Consider the following 18,376-nt stretch of genomic DNA (forward strand, 5'->3'; position numbering starts at 1 on the left):
CACGCCTCCATTAATGAGGCGGCCGACCGGAGCTGTGGCCTCAAGGTGGTTGGTGCCTGTCGTGGCGTTCGACACTGTCCCTCTGGGGGTCCTGTGGTCCTCAGTCGGAAAAGGGTGGCGTGCCCTCTCCAGGTTGGGGATGAGATCCTGCCCCAAGTGGAGGTGTTCAAGTATCTCGGGGTCTTGTTCACGAGTGAGGGAAGAATGGAAAGGGAGATCGACAAGCAGATCGGTGCAGCGTCTGCAGTGATGCGGACTTTGTATCGATCCGTTGTAGTAAAGAAGGAGCTAAGCCGAAAGGCAAAGCTCTCGATTTACCGGTCGTTCTATGTTCCTACCCTCACCTATGGTCACAAGCTGTGGGTATTGACCGAAAGAACAAGATCCCGGATACATGTGGCCGAAATGAGTTTCCTCCGTAGGGTGTCCGGGCTCTCCCTTAGAGATAGGGTGAGAAGCTCGGTCATCCGTGAGGATCTCAGAGTAGAGCCGCTGCTCCTCCACATCGAGAGGAGCCAGATGAGGTGGCTGGGGCATCTGATTCGGATGCCTCCCGGACGCCTCCCTGGTGAGGTGTTCCGGGCACGTCCCACCTTGAGGAGACCCCGGGGACGGGGTCTCCTCAAGACTTCCCTCTGGGGAGAGGGAAGTCTGGGCGTCCCTGCTAAAACTACTGCCCCCGTGACCGACCTCGGATAAGCGGTAGAAAATAGATGGATGGATAGATATATATATATACTGTATATATATCCATCCATCCATCCATTTTCTGAGCCGCTCACTAGGGTCGCGGGCGTGCTGGAGCCTATTCCTGCTATCATCGGGCAGGAGGCGGGGTACACCCTGAATTGGTTGCCAGCCAATCGCAGGGCACATACAAACAAACAACCAAACAACCTACCACACATGTTTTTGGGACGTGGGAGGAAACCGGAGTGCCCGGAGAAAACCCACGCAAGCACGGGGAGAACATGCAAACGCTACCCAGGCGGGGCCGGGGATTGAACCCCGGCCCTCAGACCTGTGAGGCAGACGCTCTAACCAGTCTTTCACCGTGCCATCTGTGCATATATATATGTATATATATATATATATATATATATATATATATCATTCATTCATCTTCCATTCCGCTTATCCTCACTAGGGTCACGGGCGTGCCGGAGCCTATCCCAGCTAACTTTGGGCGAGAGGCATGGTACACCCTGAATTGGTCGCCAACCAATCGCAGGGCACATATCAACAAACAACAATTCACACACACATTCACACCTATGGGCAATTTAGAGTCTTCAATTAATCTACCACGCATGTTTTTGGGATGTGGGAGGAAACCTTTATATATAAATGCAGCACGGTTGACGACTGGCTAGCACATCTGCCTCACGGGTTTGAGGACCTGGGTTCAAATCCCAGCCCCGCCTGTGTGGAGTCTCCATGTTCTCCCCGTCCCTGTGTGGGTTTTCTCCAGGCACTCCGGTTTCCTACCACATCCCAAAAGCATGTGTGGTAGGTTGATTGAAGACTCTAAATTGCCCGTAGGTGTGAATGTGAGTGCGAATGGTTGTTTGTTTCGATGTGGCCTGCAATTGGTTGGCGAGTACTTCAGGGTGCACCCCGCCTCTTGCCCGAAGATAGCTGGGATAGGCTCCAGCACGCCCGCGACCCTAGTGAGGAGAAGCAGCATAGAAAATGGATGGAGTGAGTTTGTCGGAAGTATCAATGTGGACACCTCCACATTTGTGGTACTATTATGTGGTAGCCTACAGTATGCCACAGAAAACATTGATTCTGTAAGTAAACTTAAAACTTCCTAAAAGATCTGTTGTAGCGTGCTCATTAATGTGAAGAACTGTATGTGTGGCAAGAAAGTATCCACTAGATGGCAATAACGTATCAATAATGTGCTAAAAATGCCAATTGAAGCAACCTCTTAACAATGGCTTTTCTAATATTTGAGAGTAGAGTTTTCTCAAACACCAATTAAACGGCTAAGCATGTGCTGACTTCAATAAACTAAATAAACTCACTTCTTTACCTTCTTGGCTCAAACTGTTCTTCTTCAGAATTATTGTTCTCTTTATAGCTGCTTTTTGCCTCACTCTGTTTTGCTTTCGAGCTGTCTGGCAGATTCACAAGGATGGAGGAAAGGTCCAAGGGTTTACATCACTTTGCCTGGAATCATTATCGTCGATGTTTAAGGACAGTGTTTCTGTCTCTCCGATGAACATTTCATTCAGGAGGAAGAAAAAAAAGCTTTATAATAATACATTTCATTTACACACACACACCTAAATGACTGTTATTGGACAGCCGTAGCACCAGAAACGCTTACGGTTTATCTCTTCACAGTCGTCACTATATTTTGAAATATTTAAGCAGACTTCTGGCGAACAACTCAACTTAACTTAACCATCACACTTTCACAACAGCCACAGCACATTGTGCACAATAACACTTAACAAAATAATAATAATGCAATCATAGCCAAACAAAATCTTCTCCAATTAAAGTGCACCCTTCACAGTGGCACTCTGCATAGCCTACATGAGGTGCAGTTATATTCCCTCTTGCTGCACATGTTGTCTCAAGCTGTTATGAGAGAGGAGCAAGACTGAAGTCCCCAAGGACCAATATGAGGGCGCCAGGATCATAGATGCCGCAATCACAGCATGCATGACGTCACTCACATTTGCTACAAACTGAGTTTGAAAGCAAACAAGCAACTGCGGTTTTCTAAAAGCCGATAGTTCGTCTGTTGACGAGTAACACACAAATACAAATATTGGTTCAATTCTATAGTCCCAATTAGTCATCTTTATCACATTTTTTTTTAGCTCCGACTGTCATTCCACCCCACGTCTCCTACGGGACGCACTCAGCTCCACGTTGACGACACTCCTCACAGTCGCAGCTCCTCTAGCAGCACCATTGCAGACAGTCCAACAGTGCCGAAACGCTGCTCAACAAAAATGGAGCTGTTGCAAAAATGATGCCCGTTAAGGCGCAAAAACACATGCAATGGGTCCACACAACGTAAAATGTATATCAAATTACAAAACAAAAACATAATGGTGTAAAAGCACAAATTAACAGTCTGCCAACTCCAGGCGCCTTCTCTGATCTCTTCCAGTCCAGGACAGGGTGTACTTCGCCTCTCACCCAAAGTCAGCTGTGAAAGGCTCTAGGCCACCTGTGACCCTATAGGGTCATATAGTGAGGATAAGCAATATAGAATATGGATGGATGTGTGGTTGGATGGTTGAATGAATGGAAAGATGGACAAGAATATTTGTATCCAAAATCAGAACATACACGTACATGTAATAATGGCTTCTATGATGAATGGACACTTATGAGTTACAAGGCATCTAGAATTCGACATAATCGCATCCAAAGCAGAGTTATTTTTATTTTATTTGTTCATTTTTTTATGAAGGCTGTTGTTATCTCTCCTATGAACCAATAGGGGAAGAGTCCGTTCGGGCCAATCCTAATGTTATGTTATATATTCCACATTGCCACAGTGTATAATGTTGTTACTTCCTTTACTGGAGCAGTGTCTAAATGTTAAACTGCACATGGGTGTGTGCACATACCACCATATGGGTCACTGAACAGTAAATAATAGAACCATATATATATATATATATATATATGTATACTGTAGGCAGTTACAAATGGGCATTAGGACCTCCTCCAGTTTATTCTTAAAGCTACCCGTCTGTCAGTAGGCCTCCACTTGACACTTTGACCTAGAATTCCTTCCAGAGAAAATATCCAAGCCTCCACACTGAAAGCAACTGGAGTAAAGGAGTAAAAGAATTCTTAGTGCTCAGTAATGATTTAGTACAGACTGAATACTGCATGGGTGATCTTACACAGTTCATCCCTAAATAGTTTGCTATTCATTGCTCATTTGTCAATGTTCTTTAAGGTTCCAGGGAGGAAACTATGCAGACTGTGTTGTGTTTGTTAAGTGTTAGCTCACTCCAAATTTTCATGGCACTCATTGTGTAGTTGACGTTGATCAAGATTACACAATCTGTGTGTGTTAGCAACACTTTTCCTCTGACCCATAACAAACCACATTTAACGGAACTGGGTCACTATACATCCATAAATGCTCAAGGGGAACAGGGGTGTACACTTTTGGCCTCTAAAAAAGCAAACTTCTCGATCACTGCCTTCTGTATCAATGACGAAACCTGGAGGGGAGCTTTAATCGGCAACAGACATAGAGATTCTGTCGGCGGATATTAATGTTTACTTTGCACCCGTCTTCTATTCCAAGCGGTGGTCTTTCCATTCGTTGTTGAGAAAACATCCCTAAGGAGAGGTGAAATCACCCATGCCAGACAAATCTCCAATGGGTCATCTAGACACTCGTCAACACAAGTGTGGTTATAGAGCGTCTAATTTGGCCACAAAGATAATTACACTCTGTAAAGCACATACAGAACCTCTACCTCACCTTTCCTATTCGCCATGAATATTTTCCATTGCCCCAAGGCCAACAATAGTTAATCTACAATTTCAAAAAATGCATTTTTGCACAAGAACATCCAGTGCAAATTGGGCTGCGTCAATGATTTCACGGCATTGTTTACTAAAGCATACAATCAACTTTTCTAATGTTATACCCTACATTGCCACATACTAAAATCATATCTGCGTATTTGCCAGACCAATGGCATATTTTCTTAACAGTGACATTTTAATTTACACCAACAACACCATCTCTTAGGTTTTTTGCACAGGTAGTTATAATTTCTAAATCTCTATTGCTGCTTAAATTTAAGAACATCACAAGTAGAAAGGAGGGAGTTACATGATAGTTTATGTAACCTTAACTGCAATAAAATAAAAGAGACTTTTTAAAAAGACAATGCAGCCATATCTACCGCAGAGTTGTATTTATTCTGTCTCCATGTAGACAACCAACCTTCTGTTCAGTAATGACAATAGACATGCTGGTTACCAGAAGCCAGTTAAACTTAATAAAGGCCATAATCAATATATCAATATAATCAAATATTTTTTGGGGATACCTCCTAGTTTGAGTGTCACATGGAGAGAAATCATGTATAAAACAACAGTTCCAAGCTTTTTACACCAAGCACTACTTCAAAAAATACTTGGCTCTCCAAGTAGGTCAAAATGTTCATCAAAAATTATGCATTATTGCATTATTATTGTAAGCCACCTTAACAGTTTGAAAATTAACACTGCGCTGAAATATCAGAAAATGAAAAACTGTCCTCGAATAACGATTCTATTACATAATATTACACATTCAAGTTTAATAAACATTGTACCTCAATGTTGACAAGTTCTAAAAGGTAAAATGTGAATGCATTGTACTTTAAAGTGAAATACAACTTAACTGTACTCATCAAATGTTATGTAGTGGATTTAAAAAAAAGTTTAAGGTGGTTTGAACATTTAATTCAGTGATTCTTTCACGTACCACCAGAGGGAGCCCACGTACCACTGGTGGTACTCGTACCACAATTTGAGAACCACCGGCCGAGAGCCGTGGTTTTCAAAGCTAGTAACAGGTGTGTCAAACTAATTTTTGTCGTGGGCCACATAGTTATGGTTTCCCTCAGGGGGCCCCTATGACTATGAAAACCAAATAAATATAGTCCATCCATCCATCCATTTTCCTCACTAGGGTCGCGGGCGTGCTGAAGCCTATCCCAGCTATCTTCGGGCAGGAGGTGGGGTACACCCTGAACTGGTTGCCAGCCAATCGCAGGGAACACATAAACAAACAACCATTCGCACACACATTCACACCTACGGGCAATTTAGGGTCTTCAATTAACCTACCATGCATGTTTTTGGGATGTGGGAGGAAACAGGAGTGCCCAGAGAAAACCCACGCAGGCACGGGGAGAACATGCAAACTCCGCACAGGCGGGGCCGGGATTTGAACCCCGGTCCTCAGTACTGTGAGGCAGACGCTCTAACCAGTTGTCCACCGTGCCACCATAAATATAGTCACTTCACCATATTATTTCATATACACAATTGCCCTGGCAATTGTTACATATATTGATAGCATACATCCATCCATCCATTTTCTACCACTTATCCGAGGTCAGGTCGTGGGGGCAGTAGCTTTAATAACAGAACACCGCTCGGGTTCTGATCAGGGGGGCCGTTCCTCCCAATCACCTCCAAATCCAGTGATGCCGGTTATGCTTTACAAAATAACATTACAATGTAACACATTACTCCAAAATTCCACTATTTTGAGTAATATGTTACTTTCCCCAGGAGAATATTCAGACGACAGTTACTTTTTCTAACCAGCAACAGTTACTTTTGAGTCATCAGTGTTTCACATCAAGTACTGATTTGTGGCAGGTGACCTGAAAACTCACAGTCCAGCCATTCAACAGCATTTAACCATTCGTGCAAACTGCTGATTTCTAAATAAGGGGAAAAAAGAGATTGGGACGTGATTGTTGATTCTACAATGCACAGTAACGGTGCAGTACCATAAAAGTGCAAAGAAAGGGAAGATTTCACTATCGCCTCACTATTTATTTGTTTCCTTTGTAAAAAGTGTATTTGATTGTTGTTACTTTTTTACTTACAAATAAAGAATACAGTTTTACTGGCGTGTTAAGTGCGCAATCCATTGTGAGTCATAGCGAAGTGCGCGGTCATAAATCGGTCATGGAGGTTAAGGACTGTCTCACTGAAGGAGTTACAATACTTATCTGAAATAATATTTACAATGAAAATTGAGAGCTATCCACTTCATTGTAGTCGGGACTGTGAGCTGGTTTGACGTGCTGCACGGCTGACGTCACGTAGTAAGTGTTTCTCCCCCTCGTCAATCACCCACAAGTTTGCTAGGTAAACAGTTGCGTAATCTTGTCACCTTTTATTGGTCTTTGCATAAAAAATGAAGACGGTGGGAGCAACGGTGTGTGTGTGTGTCTGTGTTTGTATGCCCCCAATATCAAATCGCCACTCACTTTCACATTTACGTGCACGCACGTTACTTTTTTCTAACTTTGTTCCGTTTACACTCAAGTAATTAGTAAAGTAACTAAGTTACTTTTTCAAGGTAACTGTGGCAACGCTGTCCAAATCAACCTCTTCACTTCGATTTCAGGGAGTTCATCAGCGAGGAAACACAACAAAAGAAACAAGCATGTTCACAAGTTCACCTCAGCGCAGTTTGTATCCTGCAATTTTTTCCCTTTACTTCGTTGTTGATGGAAATACTTTTTTTTTAAAATGCTTCAAAGATCATGTATACCCAGTAGGCCAACCTTGGCATTGCAACTACAGTATTTCACAAAAGCTGAAGTACTATCCCAAACTACTAAACTGCATTTGGAGCCAACATTCCAGCACTTGGACAATGCGCTAATAATTTTATTGTCAACCATTTTGGGCCCAAAAGCAACAGTCACAGTCTCAACTGAACCATTTCAATCCCTTTTTTTTCTACTTGTGTTTTGCCAATAAACAGTGGAAAATCAGGGGACCCCGCCCCTGCAAAACTCTAATGGCGTTCGGCTTGACATTTTGAGTGGGATACCTTTTGTCATTGATCCATCCATCCATTCATCCATCCATCTCTCCATCCATCAACCCATCCATTCAACTTCTGCTTTCAGATCTATTCCTGAGTGAGAGCCTCTCCCAGCTGACTTTGAGAGGCGGGGTATACCGTGGACTGGTCAGCAGTCAGTCGCAGAGCACATATAGAAAAACAACCCTTCATATTCATATTCACAGCTCTGGATAATTTAGCATCTTGAATAATGAATGGTTTAGTTTTGTCATATATCATGAATCACAAAAACAAAATAATACAATTGTGTGAAAATGCAAAACCATCGCACACAATAAAACAAACAATTCTATAACATACTGCACAATCTGAGGGGCAATAATTGCATTGTCCAGACTCGACTAATGACACCAAAGCGATGGCCTTATTATCCTCAATGGACCTACTGCAGGGTGGAATGAGGAGGGGTAGCAGCGGCATGGGAAACTGAGATTTGGCAGCGGGAAACAGCAGCGTGAGACCATCTCAACTGCACCATGAAGGAGAGGAAGAGTGACCGTAGCAGAGCTGTTGAGAAGCTCTGGAACAGGAAGTGATGCAAGAGCTTTTCAAGGGTTGCGTGTTTTTTGACCCCCCTCTCCCAAGCGTGAGAACCAAGTCCTTTAAGTCCTTCCCAACACACACACACATACAAACACACACACTGTAAAGCCGCAAACAAAGAGGCAAACAAGTGGGAAACCAATCATACCTTTCTACTAGTGCGTGTGGACTTGTGCCAACTATGTACCTTACAAAGCCCCCCTGCTAAAAATAAGTATCCAAAGTATATTTTGGTAAAGATTTCATACTAAGCCTCACTCAATTTCTGCCTGCTTTAAGCCCAGCCCCACCCCCCACCACATGAGTGGATGAAAAAGCTATCTATGCACTTCAATGCACCTTTGCTTGGAATTCATTCATTCTCAAAAGCATCATAAGAGATTATTTACCTCACCCCAGGGAATGCTTTCTTCCATGACATTGGGAGAACAGCCCCCACCAGCCCCTCCTCCTCCTCTCACTCACAGTAATAACCCATGTGCCCTTGGTCAAGACAACTGCTGTGATGCAGCTACCAGGTGCAGATGCCAGAGAATGGTCAAGCTCTTTTATTGTTGTTTTAATAAATAAATAAATAAAACATTGCATCACGAGCAGTGCTGAAAGAGGCAGAACAATCTAAAATCAGAATTATTCTCGTTTTAATTTACAGGATGTTAAATTTGGCGAATACTGTCGTTTTATTGGAGCGTGGAGAACGTTACCTCCGGTTTCCACACGACGTCAGTATGCGAGCTCGGCGGCTGTGTTCTCCTCTGGAGCCACCTCCGAGGCGAGAAAAGCGCGCCGGTACTCCCGGACGGCGCGAACCCGGAGCCCCGCACGAGGAGCGGTAAATCCCCAGTCGTTCTCCTTTTGGAACGCTTCACTACGTCGTAGTCAAAATGAAAGTTAGACGACGGGGACACGTCCAAAGGTATGGAGGGAGAGGAGATCGAAGGTGGGATGGGTTCTTTGAGCATTAAAGTCTTGGTGCGCGGAAACGGCTTCGAGGACGCACCTGCGTCCGGGACAGTTGAACCGGTCAACTGCGCGTCACTTGCACAATCGGTCCCAGTGCCGTATTGTCTGATGATGGCGGGGTCCAGGCTCCTAGTTTGCCGTAGCCTCTGTTTGGTTATGGCCTTCGATGCCGGAGAGGAGCAGAAGACGCTGTTCAAAAGCCCCTGTGCCGCAGACATGCCTCCTGCTTCTTCTTTTTTTTTGGGTGGGGGGCGCAGGGGGTCACCTGCTCAATGCCTTTTCCTCAAGCTCCACAACGGTGAGCCTCGAACAGAAAGTCCCATGTGGTGAACCGAGGAGGAGTCGGATGGGGCCACATTTGGTTGCAGAAGTGCGAGTTGATCCGCGGCAGCAGCGGTCATGCCCAAAGTGAAAGTGGAAATAGAAGCAGGCCGTTTGAGAATGTGCATGAGCGTTGGGAGGGCGGTGGCCATAAAAACTTTAACTTTGCATTATGTCCCCACCCTCCATTCTATCAATCTCACACGCACAAAACAATTTTAGCGTACCATCACCACCGCTCCCTTACCCATCAGTTGTTCTCATTTTTTATTTTTATTTTTGAAAATAAATCTTCGGGAACAAATAATTACTCACCTATTGGCGTTTATTCTGTGACCACACAACAGTGGTGTCGTTAGGCTAATTTTCGCGGGGCTTCTTGAACCCTCCTAAATGATTTGCTTGTTTTAAAAAATAATAATAGTGTACCCAAATAAATATTGAATAAGCCTGGATGAACCACCAATCAGCCTTTTTGGGATTGGTCCCCCCCCCCCCTCCCCCAAAAACAAACAAAAAAAGGAAAAACGAAAAAAAAACTATTGGGAAAAAAATTACATATATATCTTTTTAAAATCCACATCACAGGGGTTTTTCTGCTGTTAGCTGGTGGCCGGAGCTTCCACCAGCAGTGATGAAGAGTTTCTTGAAAAACCTTCGTATCTCATTCCTTCGTTCTTTTCCTCACATCAACCCTGTATTGTGAAGCTCCTGGCTTTTTACATTGTGAAGCTCCTGACTGTTTACACAAAGATGGAGGAGGTTATAGAGTGGACTTTATGCATGAACTCACACCACGAAACAGGAGCTTAGCTCATTCACTTAGTTGTCATCAGTGGATAATAACAATAATAATAATAATAATCGCTCCTTCACCCATGTTCAACTGTAGGAGCGACAAGGGACAAGGGAGCAACATCTACTGGAAATGTGAGTCCAGTCCAGGAACCATATGGAACTCAATTTGGATATGAAATATTAAACATTTTAGTCAAGGTGCATATATATTGTATACAACTTCTTTAACCTGAAATTTTATTTAGGAGAGTAATGATGAGAAAGTAGAGAGAGCCAAGAGATAAATACAAGCCACATTAACTTGTCCCAGATATTTTTAAGACAACTTTTCTCATTTTATTTAATTTAATTTACAAGTAATTGAGTAATATTTTTTTTCCTCCAACTATTTGAGTCACAAATGCACCCTAAATATAATCTCTGCGATTTCAAAAGTATCTGGGAGCAAACAGTTATTGTGTTTTGAGCCAGCAGGTCATTAGCCTCTATAATTATCAGTTATCATTCATTCATTCATCTTCTGTTCCGCTTATCCTCACTAGGGTCGGGGGCGTGCTGGAGCCTATCCCAGCTATCTTCGGGCGAGAGGCGGGGTATACCATGAACTGGTCACCAGCCTATCGCAGGGCACATAGAGGCAAACAACCATTCGCACTCACATTCACACCTACGGGCAATTTAGAGTCTTTAATTAATGGAGGTTTTGGGGATGTGGGAGCAAACCGGAGTGGCCGGAGAAAACCCACGCAGGCAGGGGAGAACATGCAAACTCCACACAGGCGGGGCCATGATTTGAACCCCGGTCCTCAGAACTTTGAGGCAGATGTGCTAACCAGCCCTGATCAGTTATCAATTGTGTTTCAATGTTGTTTTGATGTCTTGACGGGGAAAAATACAGTCTCGCAGTAACGTCAATTGAAAAAGACACTTTAGCGTCACAAGAGAGTGTTAGACTGATTTTCCACCCTTATAAACAGACACCATTCATTGCTGCTTCCACCCACCAAGTACCCGGCGATTGCAGCTGTTAATTTGATTTTGATTACATCGTTCACTCCTCAAAGGAACGTTATTCTCTGTAATTTTTTGTTGATTGAAAATTATGAGCTTTGCTGACTTTGTGACAACAGAGTGGCCTTTTATTTTGCATAGTTTTGCATACACTAACAATGTGTAGATTTTTTTTCTTTTTTTGTGGTTAATGCTCTACACATACTCCCTGTGATTGTGTAGAGATTGTGTACAGACTGAAATAACACGACAAATCTAACACTGACTTTGAAGTTTTACCCAGTATTATATTGTTTTAAAACCTGTCCAAAAATGTCAAAAAGCAATTTCTCAGTCTCCGTTAGCTGTTTGTGAAATTTGTGCTTTCGCTCACATCCTGTGCATCTCCTGGGGGCTAAGTGCGCCCTATCCATAAAACCTAGTGACGCCCCTGCAACACAAGTCAGCGCCAGAGCCCTGGCTAATAGGAAAGTTGTAATTAGTGTCAACTTTATTCTGCTGAGTGGCTCTTAAAATGCACAAGACGACAAATGGGGTCTTGTAATTGCTTGATAATTACAATTGGTATTTTATGGCGATACAAAGCAGCAACTTAAACGCCTGCGTCCTTGTACTTCCAGTACATTTTTTCATAATCAAACCATCTGATGTTGTAAGATGAATGTGAAACTATATTAAAGTGTTTTGGGATCACAGTTTGTGCCATATTTGTTTTTAACTATTAATATCGGCAGTTGTAAGCATTTTTAGGCGGGCATCAATGACTCGCTATTCGAGGCTGGCCTCAGTCTCAATCCCTTGCGAATAAAAGTGGGTTTATTGTAACTATAGATGCATTCACTTGGCTGAACAAAATGTATCCCACTGGGCAAAGCCAACACCAAAAATATTGTTTGTGCAAAACAATCAAGTCAATATTAACTTTTTGGAATGTCTAACCTTTAAGAAGGGCTGTTACAAATTAAACCGTGACCTGTATTCAGCACACACAAAAATCTCTATCCCCGGCCTCCCGTGATAGGATAGGATAACACTGTCATGTACATTAGTACGTCAAAAGTAGAACGCAGTCAGTGTCAATTTTGAAATACATTTAACAGAATTAATAAGTTCCAGGTTCAAACTCAAATAAATAATACCTTTATTGACCATACTGGCCATTTGTAATGGTGTTACATGTGAAGAAGCTGATCGCTGTTAAAATAAACCATGATGAAACCATTAAAATTTTCTCAACTTTAAGTTGGATAAGTGTTGGATGCATATTGGCACATATGGGCAAGTAAAGAGGCAATTCACCTTTTTTCACTTTTAACCATTCTTAACCATCATACAATAATTAAATGAACTCGATGGTGTTAAATAAAAAATGTACGTACTCTTGTACATAACAGACAAATAAAGCAAAGCAAAATGAGGATATTGTTTGGGTTTGTGAAGAGTACTGTAATTGTGAAAAGCATCGTTTAATCTGATCAAAATAAAACATCTGAGGGTTAAAATAAGAAGGGGAAAATTGAAAGCCAAGCTAAGCAAAGATACAGTGGCCATTATGAATGAACACAACTCCACATTTGTGGGAATATCATGTGGTAGCCTAGAGTATGTCACAGAAAATATTGATTCTGTAAGGAAACCTGTCTAACAAATCTGTTGGGGTGTTATCATAAATGTTAAGCACTGTATGTATAGTAAGAAAGTATCCACTCGATAGCAATAACGTGTCAATAATGTGCTTAATGTGAAAATTGTGGATTTCAGCACTCATAAAAATGCCTTTCAGATAAGCTAATATTTGAGAGTCGAGTTTTCTCAACCGGCAATAAATTATGATGGCAAAGCAAGTGCCAACTCGAATAAACACGCAATGCAACCCATACAACTACCACAACATTCTCTTCTTTAACTTCTTGGCTCAAATTGTTCCTCTGCAGAGCTATTATTCTATTTATAGTCGCAATTTGCCTCACTCTGTTTTGCTTTCTCGCTGTTTGGCAGATTCACAAGGAGGGAGGAAAGGTCCAAGGGTTTTCATCACTTTGCCTCACTTTGTGCCTGGAATCATTACCATATCGTCGATGTTTACTGACAGTGTTTCTTTCTCGCCGATGAACACCATAATGACTGTCGTTGGGCAGCCCGAGCACCTGCACGTGTTGTTTGAAGCTGTTAGACGAGAGACGAGAAAGATTGAGTCCTCAACGACAAGTATGAGGGCGCCAGGATCGTAGATGTCGCGATCACTGCGTGCGAGATGTCACTCCCGTTTGTTCGAAGCTGAGTTTTAAAGTAAAAAAAGCAACTTTAGTTTTCTAACAGCAGAATCACTTTACTCTTTCAAAAAGGTTGTTAACTCTTTATTTAGACCTTTCAATGAACCTAATTTGCAAGTTTTTGGAGTGTGGGAGGAAGCCTGAGTACCTGGAAAAAACTCACGCAAGCACATGGAGAACATGCAAACTCCACACATGAAAGCAGGAGCCTGGATTTGAACCCCCCTCCTCAAAACAGTAAGGCAGATGTACTAACCATGAGCACACAGTTCCATCGTCTTAAATTTCATCTGCTAAAATCCCTTCTGTAGGACTTGTAAAGAAATAAAACTGATCCTCTTTTCCCTCGCCTGGCTCCCCCAAAGGAGTGCTTGTATTAGTCACGCTGCTGCGGAATTTGAAGTTCAAATGCAGTTGTTGATTCCTCCGTGCCCTTCAATAACATGAAGAAACATTAACATAACTCATTTAACAAGTCATATTAGGTATTTAAGATAGCATCGGCACCCCAGTGGTTATCACGTCTGCAACACAGTTCTGAAGTGCGAGGTTCGGCTCTGCTGCTGTCGACCATCCATTTCTGATCATCTTTCCAGTATTGCAGCATTAATGACTTCATTGCATGGTAATGGTATTGCATGTGCGAAACCTCCGTCCTGCAGTCACAGGTTCTAAAGAGGTCGTTATTTTTATGTTATTTGTTTCTACAAGCTCATGTATCATGACCTTGCCAGTACTTGCAGATGCTTTGGCTTAAACTTAGACAGCCTGTACCTTGCTGTGTGTCCGCATCTGTGGTAAGCCTTTTGTCAAATCAAAACTGCAGTGAGTATATGAACCGCTGTAGATTTTACAAATGTGGCAGCTGAAAAGAAATGAGTAGTCATCCACAATCAGAAATGTTGTTCAGCATTGGAGACCCGTGGCAAAGAGTCTCTCAAAAGTCCTACTCCCAAGAAGGGTCTTCTTTCTGCCCCAAAAATTAGCAGGTAGATTTTTTTCCGGATGAGTCCACGTGGTGGGAACATGCAAAGTTCCTCCAAAGGTTCTTAATCCTACGATGAAAAGGGTCTTAATTACTTGTTTGGGGGAATCAGTGTGGCTGTGAACATGTATATTTGTAACTGACGCACCTCCTATGTGAGTTCAATCTGAAAGGCACAGGTGAATAAATGCAGTTACGTCTATTATGTCGTAACTCTGTGTGAAAAAGCCAAAGATTTGCTGCGTTATTGCAAGATATGTGGGGGTCTCGCATGATGCTGTATGTCAGTGCTTCAACATCTGCATTTTGGTGTAAATTTCAAGTCATATTTTACCAGAATTTTGCAGTGTGCTTCCAACGCTAAAGGCTTTTCTACACATCATTGTAATTACATGGACACTGGCTCCCTCTTGCAGTATGTGAAAGATTGACTGAAATAAATGTTCAAGCTGTGCATAATGTTACAGTGGGTTAAACTTTAAAAAAATAAAAATATATTTATTACAGTAAATTTGCTAAGTACAGTTCAGTTGTAGTTTACCTTTAAGTACAATACATTTGTATTTGGTCATTTAGAACTGCTTGTCTCTAAACATACATTCAGTTTAACTACTATGTGCAAAAAAATATATATATTTAATAATATTTCAGCACTTTTTCATTTTCCTAAATTCAAACTGTGCCTAATGTTACAGTGGCTTACAATAATATTGAATATACTCTTTAGGAATAAAACCGCTGCCTCATTTTTAATGAAAACCTACTACTCTACAGTATTTTAATGTTGGTTATTATGGTGGTAGTTGCAGAACTAAGTTTTTTTTTATGTGGTACTTGGTGTAAAAAAAGTTTTAGAACCATTACTTTAAAGGATATAGTGGATGGCGGCACGGTGGCCGACTGGTCAGAGCGTCGGGCTCACAGTTCTGAGGACCAGGGTTCAATCCCCGGCCCCCGTCTGTGTGGAGTTTGCATGTTCTCCCCGTGCCTGCGTGGGTTTTCTCCGGGCACTCCGGTTTCCTCCCACATCCCAAAAACATGCATGAATTGGAGACTCTAAATTGCCCGTAGGTGTGAATGTGAGTGCGAATGGTTGTTTGTTTGTATGTGCCCTGCGATTGGCTGGCAACCAGTTCAGGGTGTACCCCGCCTCCTGCCCGATGATAGCTGGGACAGGCTCCAGCACGCCCGCGACCCTAGTGAGGAGAAGCGGCTCAGAAAATGGATGGATGGATATAGTGGCTCATCACTGGGGTGTTACCCTCCAAATGATTAGTTCTGCACTTCACTGTTACATCATGGCCACATACCTGCACCTGTCTCAACCTGGGAAAGGGAAAAATACCTCAGCATCCCATAATTAGCCCTTTGGGGAATATACTGTTGATGTCACCTTAAGGAGCACGACCTTCTGTACCTGTTACAAACAAAACAGTTTCCAGCAGTCAATTGTTTTGCTTTGAAGACAATTTTAGTTTACAAGTGCGATATTTTACCGAATCAACTTTTTATAGTATTTGGGATGTAATATTGTTGCTATGGTGCCTCAATACACATGTGAAATATGAATTTAAATCGTCCACGCATTCCTGAGTTCCAGATGTTTTTCTGCCTCAAGGCCTGAAATCAGCTCACTCGAATTTCTCAAGATTATCGAGGTCACTAGTGAAGATCTTCGCCGACCTCTCTCCTGCTGAGCCAGCGCTGTAAACATAAAAAACACTTGTGTTCTTACAAGTAAGTCTTCTATACGGAGGCAATTACCAATCAGAGGAAAGGGGGCGGTCTGAGCCAAATATGGATAAAGTGGAAACAAAACTGGGTTAAACAGAAGTAGCTGTCCGAGGGGCCTTTTCTGGACACTCGTATGACAAAACCAGGTTGTTGGTTTTTTTTTTTTAAATAAAATTGACACTTTTATAATAAGTCCATGTTAGAGAGTCACTCTGTGGAGGTCTACATAGCCAAAATATGGGACCTTTATATTAAATGATGAATCGTCACGTTAATCAGCTAAATAGTCTGCAAAAAGCAAGGGGTATGATTTTGTCAAGGACGTAAATATGAATTTAAATCCTTTTTTTCCACCATCTTATTGGTGGGGAGTCAGTTTTCCCTGACTACTGTGACTACCCTATACATGGAAAACATTGAATGCAAAATGGTATTACCACTGTCAAAATACATCAGGCATAGCCAGTGTCAAGAGAATAAATAATTCGGGCTACACCTCAAGCCAGTTCTGTTGAGTGTTATGTACTCACCATAATATACAATAGTAGAGCTGCACAGCCTGAAACCACTTAAAATTCGATGAGTGATTCGCTACAGCTGCACAGACATGCTTTCTTGCCCCGGGGTCAGTGTAACTTTGCATTTTCCAAGAATGTCTGACAGATATGAATGTGTTAGGTTACAAGTTTAGAAACAAAAGAAATCAAATTACTGATTGGCCTACTTTTGGAACATGAAACAATAAACTTATGGCCCGTTGCCATGATCCATTTCTTAAAGCAAACATCTTTAACGAGAACAGAATAATCTCAGGAATGCACTCTAAAGTCAAATCATTAGGTACACCTGCACAGTCACCTCCTTAAGCCATTACAAGTGTTATAAAAATAAGGGGGAAAAAATAAATAAAACGTTGATAATACGCAGTTTTATTTGACAGTCTCAATGTGGTAATTGTAATGGTGTTTGTAATGTGCATAGATGTAGACTTGCACTACATCACGCGCAATGATGTGTGCCTAATATTTTGCCCAGATCTTGTTTATTTCAATTACATAATTGTAGTAACATTGCAATGGATCTAATAGGATCTGATTAAGTGTGAAGTGTGTGGAGGTTCCATGATGCTCTTTTACTGTTGCCAGTACTCTGTATTCTGGCTTCTTCCCACAATTAGAAACAGAATTAGCAGTATAGATGGATAACCAATGTATTGCTCAGGGGAAGCCAACCTAATGTTGCCGTAGGTGACGTTGATGATGTGCATTTGAATGCACCCTTTACCTCAGATTATACACCAACCAACCACAACATTATGACCACTTGTACAATATAATGATATCCAAGGAGGTGTATGAAATATTTTGTCTTTACAAAGCTACAAATGTTCAGTTTGGACTCACACTGTAAGAGAGCCGTTTAACAATATATTATTGTGGCTGCAGTTTGCAGTGGTGTAAAAACATACGGCATCATATAAGTGCATTTTATAACATTTTTGCATGCGGTAAATTCCCCCTACCTCTCCTGGCTTGTAGTAGTTAATATTTTGTTTACGTTAATATTGCTGCGCGCCTGTAACGTGGTATCAATGACGTCAATGACCTCTTTGACATTAATGTAATTTAAGATCATATGCTGCAATATATTGACCAGTTCGTAGCTGCTGAGTTACTTTTAAATTGATATGATTTAGATAAGTTTATTGTGTGTGTGTGTGTATATATATATATATATATATATATATATATATATATATATATATATATATATTGGACTATCTGACCGATAATTACCGAGCTGTATTGGGGAAAATGACGTCACATGGATCGGTTCGATTTCGAAAAAAAACTGGGCCAATAACAAGACTATACGACATGATTTTTTATTCCTTGGGAGCTGATTTCATTACCAATGAATTGATGATGTGAGGGTCTACCAGGACGAGTCAATATAAATCGTCATGATAGGAAGACAATACCGTCACACTATTCCAAGACTATTCCAATTTTTGTACGATACATAACTACTATATTTGCTCACTTAAAATATGAAGTCAATCTTTATTCCATCTACTTTTATAACTGATCGCCTATTAAAAAAAAGAAAAAAAAGAAGATGTACTGTATATGACGTGATCTGGTG

At 41.7% G+C, this 18,376-nt stretch overlaps 1 protein-coding gene across 1 annotated transcript in view; it reads right to left on the reverse strand.

The window, feature by feature from the left end:
• LOC133410313 (rho GTPase-activating protein 6-like) overlaps window positions 1–9,490 on the reverse strand; it is an 83,232-nt gene extending 73,742 nt beyond the window's left edge. Inside the window, exon 1 of the mRNA XM_061691302.1 lies at window positions 8,851–9,490. Within this exon, the coding sequence (XP_061547286.1) occupies window positions 8,851–9,327 (477 nt within the window). The 5' untranslated portion in view covers window positions 9,328–9,490. The remainder of the gene's footprint in view (window positions 1–8,850) is intronic.
• Between the last annotated feature and the right edge of the window lie 8,886 nt (window positions 9,491–18,376).

Source organism: Phycodurus eques, chromosome 1 (assembly GCF_024500275.1).
Source record: "Phycodurus eques isolate BA_2022a chromosome 1, UOR_Pequ_1.1, whole genome shotgun sequence".
Taxonomy (NCBI): Eukaryota; Metazoa; Chordata; class Actinopteri; order Syngnathiformes; family Syngnathidae; genus Phycodurus; species Phycodurus eques.